The sequence below is a fragment of the Limanda limanda genome, chromosome 20 (assembly GCF_963576545.1).
Source record: "Limanda limanda chromosome 20, fLimLim1.1, whole genome shotgun sequence".
In the NCBI taxonomy this organism is placed as follows: domain Eukaryota; kingdom Metazoa; phylum Chordata; class Actinopteri; order Pleuronectiformes; family Pleuronectidae; genus Limanda; species Limanda limanda.
In genome coordinates, this window is record NC_083655.1 from 6,839,929 (window position 1) to 6,853,390 (window position 13,462).

Genomic DNA, 13,462 nt, shown 5'->3' on the forward strand with positions numbered 1-13,462 from the left:
TCCTTCAAAGAGAGAGAGAGAGAGCAGGAGTGACGCACAAACACGTCTGCCACAGCTAGGGCCAGTGTCCGGTGGTCTCTGCAGGGAAAAGAGAGAATGAGACCCTCTCGGTGACTCTGGACCGGAAGCAGATGAACACAGAACAGTTTAATGGCAGATTTCAATAAGAATTGGCCCTAAAAGTCTCATCTGTTCTTGTCTAGACGTCCCGTTCCCTCCCTCATTCAAGAGCCAAGTTTACAATGCAAGTCAGAAATGTGCTGCAACTAATAACTTTAGTACAGAGGGAGATTAAAAAATGAATTGGAAAGAAGAATCATTAAAGGAACAAATGGATGCTGTGATGCGTAAAAATGGAGGATGCGCCAAAGTGCGCACAGTACGCGCACTGCACAGACACTCGAGCAGATTGAAGTTTGAAGTTTTCTTAACTTTGACAGAGTTTAAGTTATAATGTGGAAGTAACGAGTTGAGTTCCGTTATATTTGTTCAGCTTTGTTTAGTCTTGGATTTAATGAAACGTCTCCAGAGGGTTCGTGCGTATTCATGTTGGCACGATAAGGAAAAAGGTTGAAATCAAATTCAGAAATAATGAAATCCACTACAATCTAACAATTAGCGCAGTAAGTCAAACAGTCATTAATTATTTATTTGATAGATACGGGGTCTCAGGGACAAAATCACCCGGCGCATGCGTGCCACGGACAGTTTTATTCCCCTGGGAAATGCGTTATGTGCGGAAAGTTCCTCCAGACACATTTCAATTACCGCACACACACAGAAAGCACTTCTCCGGCTCGGATCGGAGCTCCTGTCTATCTCCTCTTCCCTGAGAAATGTGCAAGCTGGGAGGGTGAGGGGGGGGGGAAAGCGGTATATAATTGATGTTTTCCCATGGAGCTGCCCCTCCTCCCCGCGACGCAGGCTCACCCTCAGGTGGAAGAAATCTTTTAAGATTTTTTTTTTTTTTTTTTTGTGGGATAACATCAGGAGGGTTTGTCTAGGCGAGCCAATCAAGTCCCTCCCCTGCTATAGATCGGCTCCTATAATACAAAGCAGTAAAAGCGGTCGCCTCACACAAGCGGCTGCAGCTCGAACCAGATCCCGTGGTTTTTAATTCCCTCACTACTTTTTTTTTTTCACCCTCCTTCGATGTGCCCCGTTATTAGCTCATTTCCGCACCTGCCACGGTAGAGACAACCAGGCGAAGGCGAAGTCGAGGAGGAGAAGTCGAGGACATTTGCTGGAGCCGGGAGGGAGAGAGACACACACACACACACACACACGGTAGAGAGACGGGCAAGCGATTGAGATCTTTAAAGGACACACACACACAAAATGCTGCTCTGGACCAGAATCGCACTGGCCGCTGTCATCTGCTTGTCCTTGGTGTCCTCGGGGATGGGATGCGGACCGGGCAGGGGCTACGGCCGGAGGAGGCACCCGAAGAAGCTGACACCTCTCGCCTACAAGCAGTTCATCCCCAACGTGGCGGAGAAGACCCTCGGGGCCAGCGGCAGATACGAGGGCAAGATCACCAGGAACTCCGAGCGATTTAAAGAGCTGACTCCCAATTATAACACAGACATCATATTCAAGGATGAGGAGAACACCGGCGCCGACAGGCTCATGACTCAGGTAAGGAGACAGAAGGAAGGGTTATCTCCTCCACTGGCCACCGGCTCCTGACGCACCATCACTGCGCACTGCCTCATCCTCCCTGTCAGACCCCCAAGTGAAGTGGGCTGTATACCCGCTGCTGAACTCTTCACACTGAGCTTTGTTAACTTGCACGGTAGAAAGAAGAAGAAGAAGACAGATTGGGGAGTTTTCCGCGGCTGCATGGCGAATGTAGAGATCCTGGTGGAGAAGTAATGTGCAGGCGGACAGTCAGGACACTCGGCCTTCATGGTTGTGACAGTGTATTTAAAATATTAATGTGCCCCTCTCCTCACATCTATATTTGTATCGCAGTATTTGTTGCCTTATAGGCGCACACCACATGCTGCCTTATATTTCATGAAGACATCCCAGCGTTTGTTGCATATTTCAGCTTTTTTGACATTACAGCTTGTTTCCAGGCGCCTTGTCTTTTCCTCCAGCTCTTGGGGATGCGCACCGCTTCCAGCAGCAGCCGGGCTCGCTCAGGCATGGCGTGGCTCATTCAGACATTTCTCCTTCTCAGCACAGGCTGCTGTAATTTAGCTTTTTCGCATGGGGTGTGCACCGGTGCGTGAACACATGTAGTGGCGTTTCTCTGAGAGTGTCCGGCTATACTTCAGAAATGGGGCTGGAAGTCGCTGGGTTAATTAAAAGGCGCACAGAACAGGAGGTGATGGATGGTGCGTCTTTTTTTATTTATTTTTTTTGGGGGTTAACAAACGCACTTGAAAGGAGGATGACATCTTTTTTGAATCGGTCCATCCTCACACAGGCAGGCAGGTAGTCACCACAGCTCGGTCGGTGCAGGGAGGATGAGGCGGTGCATGGATGGAGGGCAGAGCTGGAGGTTTCTCTCTCCAGGCTGCAGGATGCCGAGGCTCTCCAGCATGACTTTTAGCACTCAGATGCTGGTGAATTATTAAAGGCGCTTGGGTGATATTGGCTCAGTAATAATAAAATGCCGGTGGTGGTGGTGGTGGTGGTGCTGGTGGTCGTGAGGACGCCAGGCTGAGTCCCTGAACCCGTGCCTCGCACCATGCATGAGTACGAGCTCCGATGAAATATTCACTGTGCGTGCGGTCCCTCTCAGCCCCCCCACCCCACCACCCCCCCTACATCTCCTCATGGACCTATAGGTTTTATGATTATGGAATCACAGGTGCGTGTGGATGTGATGCGTAAAGTGGGGTGCAGGGACCCCCGCAGAGGTTTCCCCGTGGAGGGTTCAGGGTCTCCGGGAAAAAGGAGAAACGGCTTAATGTCACTTGTAGGTCTGAGAAAACAGAGAAACGTGTCTTCATTAAGTCTTTTAATCTGAGCAGAATGCCCCACCTGCTGTAGAGCAGCACAGTTGAGTGTCCAAGTCATGGTTGCTTTAGTATCTTATACTTTAGCAGCAGCGTTCTATTGTACTGATTTATATTTTTAAATATTTCCCTCTATAGCTGTGGCTCCTGCTTCATCATCCGTTTCCCATTCTGCATCCGAGCGTTTATAGAAAACACAGCAACCGACCCTAAGTGTGACATGTACATGAAAGGGCTTTTACGCACCCCTGGCTGGGCCTGAGACGCAATTTGAACTTACGACCTCTGGTCAGCGGGAGGCCACAGTAAGTTGAAACAGGTGAGATTGTCCTTATCGTTCGTGCCACTGCAAAAACCTCCAAAATTAAAGCAAAAAAAGGGGAAATGTGGCTGTAGCTGTTGTGTAGACTATACTCTGACAAAGGCATAAGCGTTATCACATGGGGATTTACGCTGTGCCAACAGTCTTAGCTGCTGCTCCACGGCTTTGCGCATGAATCGAGTGGGACTTTACGCACGGACTTTTACGCACAAATACAGCGAACTTCCCTCGTTATCTTGCGTTGTGGGAAATTGATGTTGTATTCGTACATGGGACGAGGCACGTGTCTGCTGTAGCTCCCCGAGGTGTGTGCAGTAAATGAAATAATCAATCAATTCCCCGCACATGAAGGAGAGGCTGAACAAGCAGCTCTTTCTACTAAGACACGGCTCAGTCTGGTGGAAAGCTGCCAATAGAGGCGTTTTACAGACGGTGTTTCATTGAGTGACGGGGCCTAAAGTGAGCCGGGATCATCAGTTTGGAGGCTGAGCTGTAAAAGTGCTCGTCTTATCCACGCATCCCAGCTGCATTTGAAAGATACTTGTCTCCAAAGTAGAGGAAATGTCCTCTTGAGGAGCAGTGGGGTTGCTTAATCTCCTAAATTCCATTTATTTCCAAGGAAGTTTCCCCCTATTTAGCAGAGAAAGCAGAATAAGGTGTTGAGTGAAATGTGATGATAAATGACTCAAGAACGAGGTAAATACTTGATCTGACCTGCAGTGAAATCACGCCTTTCCACGGTGACACACGTTAATCTGAACTTTTAAAGAATAGCTCCAGCACCAGATTAAATGGCTTTTTGAGAAGCTGCTTGTTTTGGCAGTCCCCAGCCCACGGTGTCGGGGGAAGAGATGAGCTGGCGGCTTGTTTGCACTGACAGGTAGCTGATAAGTGTTTCCTCTAACCAAATCATTTGTGAAAAGATTAAGAGGGGAGGCTGTTGAACAACTTTACCCGGAGCACAAAGCGCCGGTCCGGGGCGCCCTGCTGGGCTTCACGGTGGCTGAGCAGAATTTGGCTTGATTTGCGGCACACGACCTAATGAATTAATAAATAGGTTAAGCTTTACGGCTCTTGACTCCGACAAACCCACTCCGAATGTGTGTTTTTTTTTATTTATATGGATCTGTTTCTTATCCAGCACATTCTACAAGTGTGATATCCTTATAAAACAACCACTGGCAAACGAGGAAACTCGGTTATTTCCTCTTTTGTCGTTGTACGAGTCAGTGTGTGAACATTCCTGCTTTTGGACGCACGGTCTTGTCCATAAGGGAGAAAGGACACTGGGTCACACATAGTCGCTCCTCTGTGCTTCTCCCAAAGCATCCCTGGATATTTCACAAGTCTGTCAGTCAGCAGGCGAGACGCAGCGTCTTAAGGAGGCAGGTCACGTTCCCCAGGACTTTGCAGGAGAGGAAGAATGAAAGTTTCCCTCCGCGGCTGCAGTGAAAAGGCTCTTTGTGATGTTTTATTTGACATATTGCTCGAGTGTTGTCTTGGAGAAGGCCAAGCATCTTCATTGAGGGAGCGCGGAGAGGTTGAGGTGCCACGATTTATTTATAGGGACGAACTCCAGATATTCCAAGGCTCCAGCTGCTGCTGAAGATCATCTTCATATCATCTGCATATCAATTATTTATTTAAAGGAAACAGACAAGTTGCGACCAACAAAAGGAGCCGCGCTTTTCCCGTGGCCTAATATAAACTCATGAATGCGTAATGGACGCATGTTGCGTTCAATCCAACGCGTATTTGCGATAGAAAGGGACGCATGCTCACACCTCTCCCAAGACCAGAGACCCATATGTTACAGGCCAGTGAAGCGAATGCGGTGCCTTATCAATATTTCATCAGCAGCTTTCTTATCCGACATGTGCCCTCTGACGCTGCTGCTCCTCACACTGAGAAATGCAAGCTCACATCCGAGGATCAGGGGCTGCAGTTCACTGCCAGTGTTTCAGAGGAGGAGGCAGGTTGGGGCCTCAGTGATTCCAAATATGATTCTAATAGTCGTTGTTATAAAACAGGCATCATAGGTCCTGCTAGTAATCCATGGATGTGCCTGGAAGGTATATTCATTGTTAAACTTGTATTGCGAATGCGTTGTATCCTGATAATTAATTTCTCTGCTTATAAGATGATGTGGTTTCAGACACTTAAGAGTCTTAGCAGCAAAAAATGTGTCATTAAAAAGAGGCTTTGGTGGCAGGTGCTCTCCTTAACTCAGATTCCCTCGCACTTTACGCGCTCTGACCCAGTCTAATGGCACAACAGGTGACTAATTGATCCATCTCTCCCTCCCGCAGAGATGTAAAGACAAGCTGAACTCGCTGGCCATCTCGGTGATGAACCAGTGGCCCGGGGTGAAGCTGCGGGTCACCGAGGGCTGGGACGAGGACGGCCACCACTTCGAGGAGTCGCTCCACTACGAGGGCCGGGCCGTGGACATCACCACCTCGGACAGGGACAAGAGCAAGTACGGCACTCTGTCCAGGCTGGCGGTGGAAGCCGGATTTGACTGGGTCTATTATGAGTCCAAAGCCCACATCCACTGCTCTGTGAAAGCAGGTGAGAGACGGGAGGGGAAAACACCACCTTTGTTGCACCTTTACAAAAACCTGCCATGGATAATGACCAGGTCTATCACCTGATGTGCTCAGTGTCCATCAGGTTGCTGGTAGACGTTTGATAAAGAGCAGGTGCAGCTCAGGGAATCTACAGCTGCTGCATCCTCTAGAGAAGTTTCATACAAAACAAAAAAAATCTGACTTTCAGCAGCTGCTTGTGCGTAAAACATAGATTAAGTTGGATGTTATGAAGTTAAAAGGGTAAAAAAACAGGAAAAAGAACCTTGGATTTCAGAGTGAATCACCTGCTACGTGCACAGACTTCCAAACATTCAAATTACAGGACTATAATTTACCTAATGATCAGAAATAAATTGCAAACTAATAATTATAATTAATCAATAATAGCCAGATTAATAACAAAACATAGGGGATTGGAGCAGATAAACCAATTAAGTCTCACTAGCTCTTTCTTTTTTTGTGAACACTATAGGAAATATTAAATGCATATTTCCAGGAGTGACGTCTATGGGCACATCCCAGCCTGTGGCGTTGTGAGCGTTTCGCACAGCAGACTCGTTTCTTGATCTTACATCGCCCCACTCAGTCTCCTGGTGGGAACCACGGCCACAGTCTCCTGCTCGCTGTGACCTAGAAAAGCAAATGGTTTGGTCCTGTGGACTCATGCACATGCAGCTGCGACATAATAAGATGTAGTGTTTAGGTTGCACTAAATTAAATCTTTTAAATTTGGTGATATGGATAAAATGTGAACCTCTTATATCAGGTAACTTATATTTAGTTTATTTCTAAGAGTTTTATTTGTGGATTGGGTTAAATTGATCTTCCTCTCAGGCCTCCACTGAGCCACAGGACACCTCCAGGGGCTCAGAGAATATCCCTCCGCACTGATTGGTGAATCCTGGCACTTTCCCTCCGCTCGGACTTCATTGATAAATCCCTCATTTATCATTCAGAACACTCGTTTTGAGATCACAGTACGGGCCCAGGCCGACGTGTCACTGGGGGTCATGCGACTTTACCAAAGGGATTTGGCCACGAACAATGTCTGATCGCTCGGGGTAAATCTGGTTTTCAGTTGTCACCTTATTTCATGCTCGGGAATCTTTAAAGAAGATTAAAAGCCCCAGATTGCGAGCAGGAAACCGGCTCCTCTGTGCAGGACAGTGTGGTCCCGGGCACTGGTATGTGGAGAGCTTCCACCAAGGCCAAAATTATTGTCATCAGGACTGACAACAAAGCGGAGAGAGGTGCTGGAGAGAGGGCACATTGATGTGGCACAACAGAAAGCATTTAAGAGTCCGGGCCCTCATTTAAATTCAAATCTACGAGTCGAGAGGCTTGGAAAAGTGGCTCCACTGGGTAAATAGTAGTTGTGAGTCGCCTATTTGTGTGAATTGTCACATGGAGGTTTCTGCACCTGAGTAAATATGGGGAGAGGAGCTGGGAAAAGGCGTAAGTGTTCTTTACCGAGAGTCGCTCGATCCACAGGCTGATTTAGAATATCAATGGCTGCTCTTTATTGGGTTTTTTAATTAAGAATAGATGAGCCAAGGCTTTGAGTTTTATCGCCTCAGACAACGTGGGCCAAGCCAATACGCATTTGGCACCAAGGAGCAGACAGGCACCATTATGCAAAATGCATATGTGCCTCCGAGATGTGAGGAGGCAGGGGGGGGAAACAAATACCAGCAAGAAAAAGAGAAAGGGTCTTGAATGAGCTTTTGAATTAGCCAGTGGTCCTGAAGTGTAGTGAATCAAAACACGAGGGATTTATTAAGTTTATAAGTCTGTAAAGTGATTAAAAACTTTGAAGGGAACTCTGTGTGTGTTGGTGTGGGTGTGGTTTGCAGTGATGTATAAAGTACTTGAAAGCCATACTTGAGTAAAAGTACAGATATCTTACCTGAAAGTGACTTTGGTAAAAGTAGAAGTCACCCGTCAGAAAATGACTTGAGTAAAAGTCTTAAATTAGCTCATATTAAAAGTACTTAAGTATCAAAAGTATCTGGTGTTGAAATGTACTTAAGTATCAAAAGTAAAAGTACCAAAATTAAAAGTGCTTTTTATAGTAGGCCTATACAGACACAAAACAACCCAAAATGTTTCTCCTCAAGATTTATCTCAACTGACTGAAAAACTATAACAACAATATGAATATAATGTATATAATGTATAATTTTACAAATTTTGAACCCTAGATGAGAGAGAGAGAGCGAGAGAGAGAGCGAGAGAGAGAGAGAGAGAGAGAGAGAGAGAGAGAGAGAGAGAGAGAGGTGCGCCAACCTCCGCTGCTCAAGTAACGAGCCAGTTTGAGAATGTAAAAAGTAGAAAGTACAGATATTGGTGCTCAAATGTAACGAGTAAAAGTAAAAAGTCGTCAGGAAAAGAAGTACTCAAGTAAAGTACAGATATGTAAAAAATCTACTTAAGTACAGTAACAAAGTATTTCTAACCACTGGTGGTTTGAGATGTTTTGTTCCACGATGCGTAAAATGTAGTGATACGACTTTATGATCGTTTTCTGATGGTGTAAAAACTTTATATTTGGCCAAGATTTGATTTCTTCAATCAATCAATCAATCAATCAAATTGTATTTGTATAGCCCATATTCACAAATAACAATTCGTCTCATAGGGCTTTAACATGGTGTGACATCCTCTGTCCTTAACCCTCAGCAAGAGTAAGGAAAAACTACTAAAAACCCTTTTAACAGGTAAAAATATGTAGAAACCTCAGAGAGACACATGTGAGGATCCCTCTCCTGCAGGACGGACACAAGTGCAATAGATGTCAAGTGTAGGAAAACATTATCGGGATTAAAGATTTTTAGCAGCATCGATGAGGGTAAACATTTTTGAAGGATAACTTCAATACTATATGTCAAGTAGTCCTGCTGCAATCATAGTCTCGGTCAGCAGCAAGATCACGATCCAGCATCAAGATGGGATCCATTCTTAACACTATTAATCTTCTATTCGACAGAGAACTCAGTGGCAGCGAAGTCCGGGGGCTGCTTCCCGGGCTCCTCCACCGTCAGCCTGCAGGACGGGACCACCAAGCCGGTGAGAGACCTCCAGCCCGGGGACAGGGTCCTGGCGGCGGACGCGCACGGACAACCGGTCTACACCGACTTCATCATGTTCATAGACCAGGACTCCACGACCAGGAGGCTCTTCTACGTCATCGAGACCTCCTCGGGCCAGAGGATCTTCCTCACCGCCGCGCACCTCCTCTTCGTGGGCCACGGGAACTCCACGGGGGGCGCGCACGGCAGCGGGGGAATGTCGGCGGTGTTCGCCAGCCATGTGCGACCCGGACACACGGTGTTCGTGCAGGAGGATGAGAGACTGCTTCCGGTGACCGTGACACGGATTTACACGCAGGAGCACCAGGGCTCGTTCGCTCCGGTGACCGCGCAGGGCACCGTGGTGGTGGACCAGGTCCTCGCGTCCTGTTACGCAGTGATCCAAGACCACGACCTGGCGCACTGGGCCCTGGCCCCGGTCCGGCTCGCCCACTGGGTGTCCTCGCTGCTTTCCAGCTCCCAGTCCCAGACCAGTGCGCAGAAGGACGGGGTGCACTGGTACTCCAAGGTCCTGTATCAAATAGGAACATGGCTCTTGGACAGCCACTCGATCCATCCACTTGGGATGTCAGTGTACCCGAGTTGAACCTCCACCACAGGAGCCGAGTGGAACTCAGATGTAGGACACACGAACTATTCAGTAGATTAAAAAGTTAAAAAAAATAATTATTATTATTATGAAAAAAACAGCAACAACAACAACAAACGAACAAACAAGACAAACAAGACAAAAAGGCCCCAGCGGAGTTGGGATATTTATTTCAGTGACTTCTCCAAGACGTGTCCCCTTTCAAAGAATGAATGGAGCCTTAAAAAGTTTCTCTTTGAATAATTTATTCTCATGTGAACTCGCTGCTGTCTCACAAATGGATTCTGAAACGGTGTGAGCGGCGCATTGTGCATAATCTATTTTTGTATATCTCAAATGCAAAACAGAAAAAAAAAAAAGTGAAAAGACAGGAAAATAAAAAAAATGAAGAACAAAAAAAAAAGTAAAAATACGGAAAAAGAGAGAAATAGCGCAAAGAGAAAGAAGAACCATGTAGAAAGGAGCTAACGTTGACAGGTTGTAATGTTCATATTGTGCATATATGTGCAACTGACTGTTATATTTTGGGGGAGAACAAACTTCGCGGGGTTCCATAAATTATATTTTTTATACACAGAATTGTAAATTAGATTTTGACAGATCGCTACCGAATCACATTTCGTTATTTGAAATAGTGTAAGATATGAGAATATATTTTAATTTAAATACAGTAGTTGGGAAAAGTATTGGAAAAAAAATCTTGTACTGCTTTGGTTCATTGAGATTTTTATTCTTTTGGAGAAACTGTTGGTTTAAGTTGTCGGAGAGGGACAGATATTCTGCCTCGTGTCTGCATTCTCTTGCATTTTTCTTTTGTGTGTTTTCTATTTTTATTTTTGTCCTCCCTGTTTTCCTCTGAGAAAAATATTAAAATGCAGATTCTGACAATTCCGTGACAGTTAAAGTAGAACCGAGACGGTTTCGTTGAATAAATTAATAAGTAACTCCTGTAAATGTACTAAAAATGTATTTTTCTTTTCATATTTTGTAATAGGGAAATAGTTTTATAGAAATGACCTGCGGCAGATGCACAGTTTGGATAGTCTATATATATATAGCCAGACCATACCAGTTAACTTTCATAACAGGGCGATGTGTCAAAAAATGTCTAGAGTTTATTATTTATATGTTTATTACAAAATGAGATAAAGAAAATCTTCAAACTTGCAGTTGTTACATGTCTTTGTCTGAATGAGCTTCACAGGAAACGCATGGACGATATCACGTCAAAGCCTTTAATCGGTTAATTAGACTAAATCGATGGAATACATGCTCGATTTAATTATTTACACTGGTTTATTTATATTTTAAATTGAACTACATGGAGTTTACTGGGTTTTTGATTGAAGTTTTCACTTGCTGGAATAACTGAAATAGTTTCTACTCGAATCTTTTTGCCAAATGGCCGAAGCTTTACGCTTTGAAGCAGCTTTTGCGTGCTTGCGAAATGTTGAGAGTCCCTGTCAAATTTAACGAGCTTTTCCCTCCGCAAATAACTCGGGAGTCGCGGACAAATGAAACACAGAGTGTGTGTTTGTGGGATCAGTTCCTGCAGGTCGGAGTCAGGCTGCTGCTCCAGAGACCAGAGGAGACACAGTGAGGGAGTACAACAGGGACACATGTGGAACTTAACAGGGAGCTTTCATTTATTTTTGTCTTAATGAAGTGGGCTTTTATTTTGATAGGCTACATATTGATAATCAGTCGCCCCCTGGTGCCTTGATAAGTTGTGCAAGTGCGACACCACGTGGCCAGTTAGCCACACTGCTGCCTAGAGATGTTCCAACCATCCCTCAGCAAATGAAGGAAACTGACTATAATTTTAAGAAGAAAGCAGCAGAACATAACATTCAAGTTCCAGAACTGGACTCAGTAGAGCACACACGTCCACCTGGGACCTACAATCACACACTTTATTTTACCATTTGTAGTAAAAACATAGTTCTTATCTTTAGAAAATCTAGATCCTAGGATTACTCCTTGAGAAATTACCAATATTATGTTGGGAAATGCCCTTTGATGCAATTGTAAAGAAAGTGAAAAACTTAATTAGTGGACTTGCCCCTTAATCCGCATCCACGCCTTAATTGAATGGGTTCTTCTCAGATCCCTTTACTAAGTTCGGAGGAAATAGTTTTTGTGTAATCCTGCAAACAAAAACAACAACAAACACACAAATACACCAACAAACATACAAATAAACTAAGAAGAGAGATAGTAAATTAATGAAGGCCTATATGCTGAAAGATGAGTTCTAGAGCACAACTCTACAGGGTCTTGCATTCATTGTTTTCAAAGGTTTTGGTGTAATGTTTAAAATCTACTGTGCTGGTATAGAGAGAAACCGAAATTTAGTTAACAAATATGTGAGATAGCTGCTCGATCAATTGAATCATTCAGGTTATTCAATCCTAAAAATCACAGGAAAATGATAAAAGCCATAATTCACCCAGACGTATCAAAGGTAAAGGCTAAAAAAGAGAGGGTTGAACCTGGAGTCTGTGAACACTGTTGCAACACGAGCAGGAATTCCATCTCCCTCTCCCACATTGTGTTTTGTTGTTGATATTGTGAGGTGGAAACTTTGAGGGGGGACAAAGCGGGCCCATCTCTCCCGGTGACCTTGGGTCCCTGACAGATACAAAAGCGTCGGCGCAGGGCAGCATTCCTCAGAGCAGGTAAACAGAGCCTCCTCTAATCCCTCAGGGTCCCCTCAGTCTGCCGCAGCTCAACAGCGGCTTTTACAAATGTTGACATTTGCAAACACGAGCGGTCTGTGGCATTCTGGAAAACAAAAACTCTCCCCCCCAATGTTTCTAAGAGAGTTCTGCAGGCGGCAGCGTTTGGTTCCTTGCAGGTAACAGTGACTCGTCTGTGGCAGAGTTCAAGAACGCAACTGGTGGAGTTGGAGGGAAAAGAAAACCCTGGAGGATCTGATCCTTTACGAGGCCTCAGCCATTTACAACCACCTCCTCCAATATAATCAATTCACTGAAAGAGAGAACTGAACTAATTAAAACAGACTAATTATACACATGGAGATTTTTCAGATTAATTCATGATAGAAAAACAAATAACTAGACTGATGAAAGGGATCGGGACACATTATGAAGATTATTAAACATTTCAAACACTCAACCACGATCTCAAGACCCTGTCTGATGTCTCTGGATCTGAAAACTTGGTGGATGCTCAAGTTAAAACATGATGGGAGATCTCTACAATACTGCTTTGACCAACATCACCTCAACAACCAAACACTGAGCCATGTGGCCACTTTGATTTATGTCTCAGACATTTGCCTCGAACTGATTGTGGAGAATAGCACAAGTAACAGTAGTAAGTCTACAAATATGTATACTACTTTTTGAATTTAGATGACAAAATTCCCACACTTTGAAGGGGTCATCAAATAATTAACAGGAGTGGAAAAGAAGAAAACATTTTTCTGTTCCTAAAGTAAAGATCTTTCTTCCCTTGATTTTAATAGTTATGAGCATTTCCTCTTGTAAAATACATGATAAGTGTTGCATTAACACATGTTCATACAGTACATCTGTGTTTAGCACTTACTCTATGAGTAGGGGCGATTTGGAGTTCAGTATCTTGCCCAAGGACACTTCGGTATCCAGACTAGGGAAGGGCCCAAATGAATCCTGCTGACAGGCAGGTAATCGTTCTCCCAACTTTTCCTTTAAGTTACTTAAGGAAAAATAAAACAAACCAAAAACAGAAAATAGTAGAAACACTAACTGGTAATAATGAAACCAGTGGTCGAAAGAAGAAGCTACTTCAGATTCAAGGGTAAGAATTTACTTCTAACTTAACTTCCTTGTTGTTTTTGGTCTGAGACTTAATAAATTGAAACTTTAAAAACCACAATGAAAACCAAAACAGGGCCA

At 44.5% G+C, this 13,462-nt stretch overlaps 1 protein-coding gene across 1 annotated transcript; it reads left to right on the forward strand.

Annotated features, from left to right (window-relative positions):
- Window positions 1-1,338: 1,338 nt before the first annotated feature.
- Window positions 1,339-9,557, forward strand: shha (sonic hedgehog signaling molecule a). Its single transcript, XM_061094068.1, has 3 exons — window positions 1,339-1,638; window positions 5,601-5,862; window positions 8,869-9,557. The coding sequence occupies exons 1-3, from the start codon at window positions 1,339-1,341 to the stop codon at window positions 9,555-9,557; spliced, it is 1,251 nt and encodes a 416-aa protein (XP_060950051.1).
- Window positions 9,558-13,462: the final 3,905 nt, after the last annotated feature.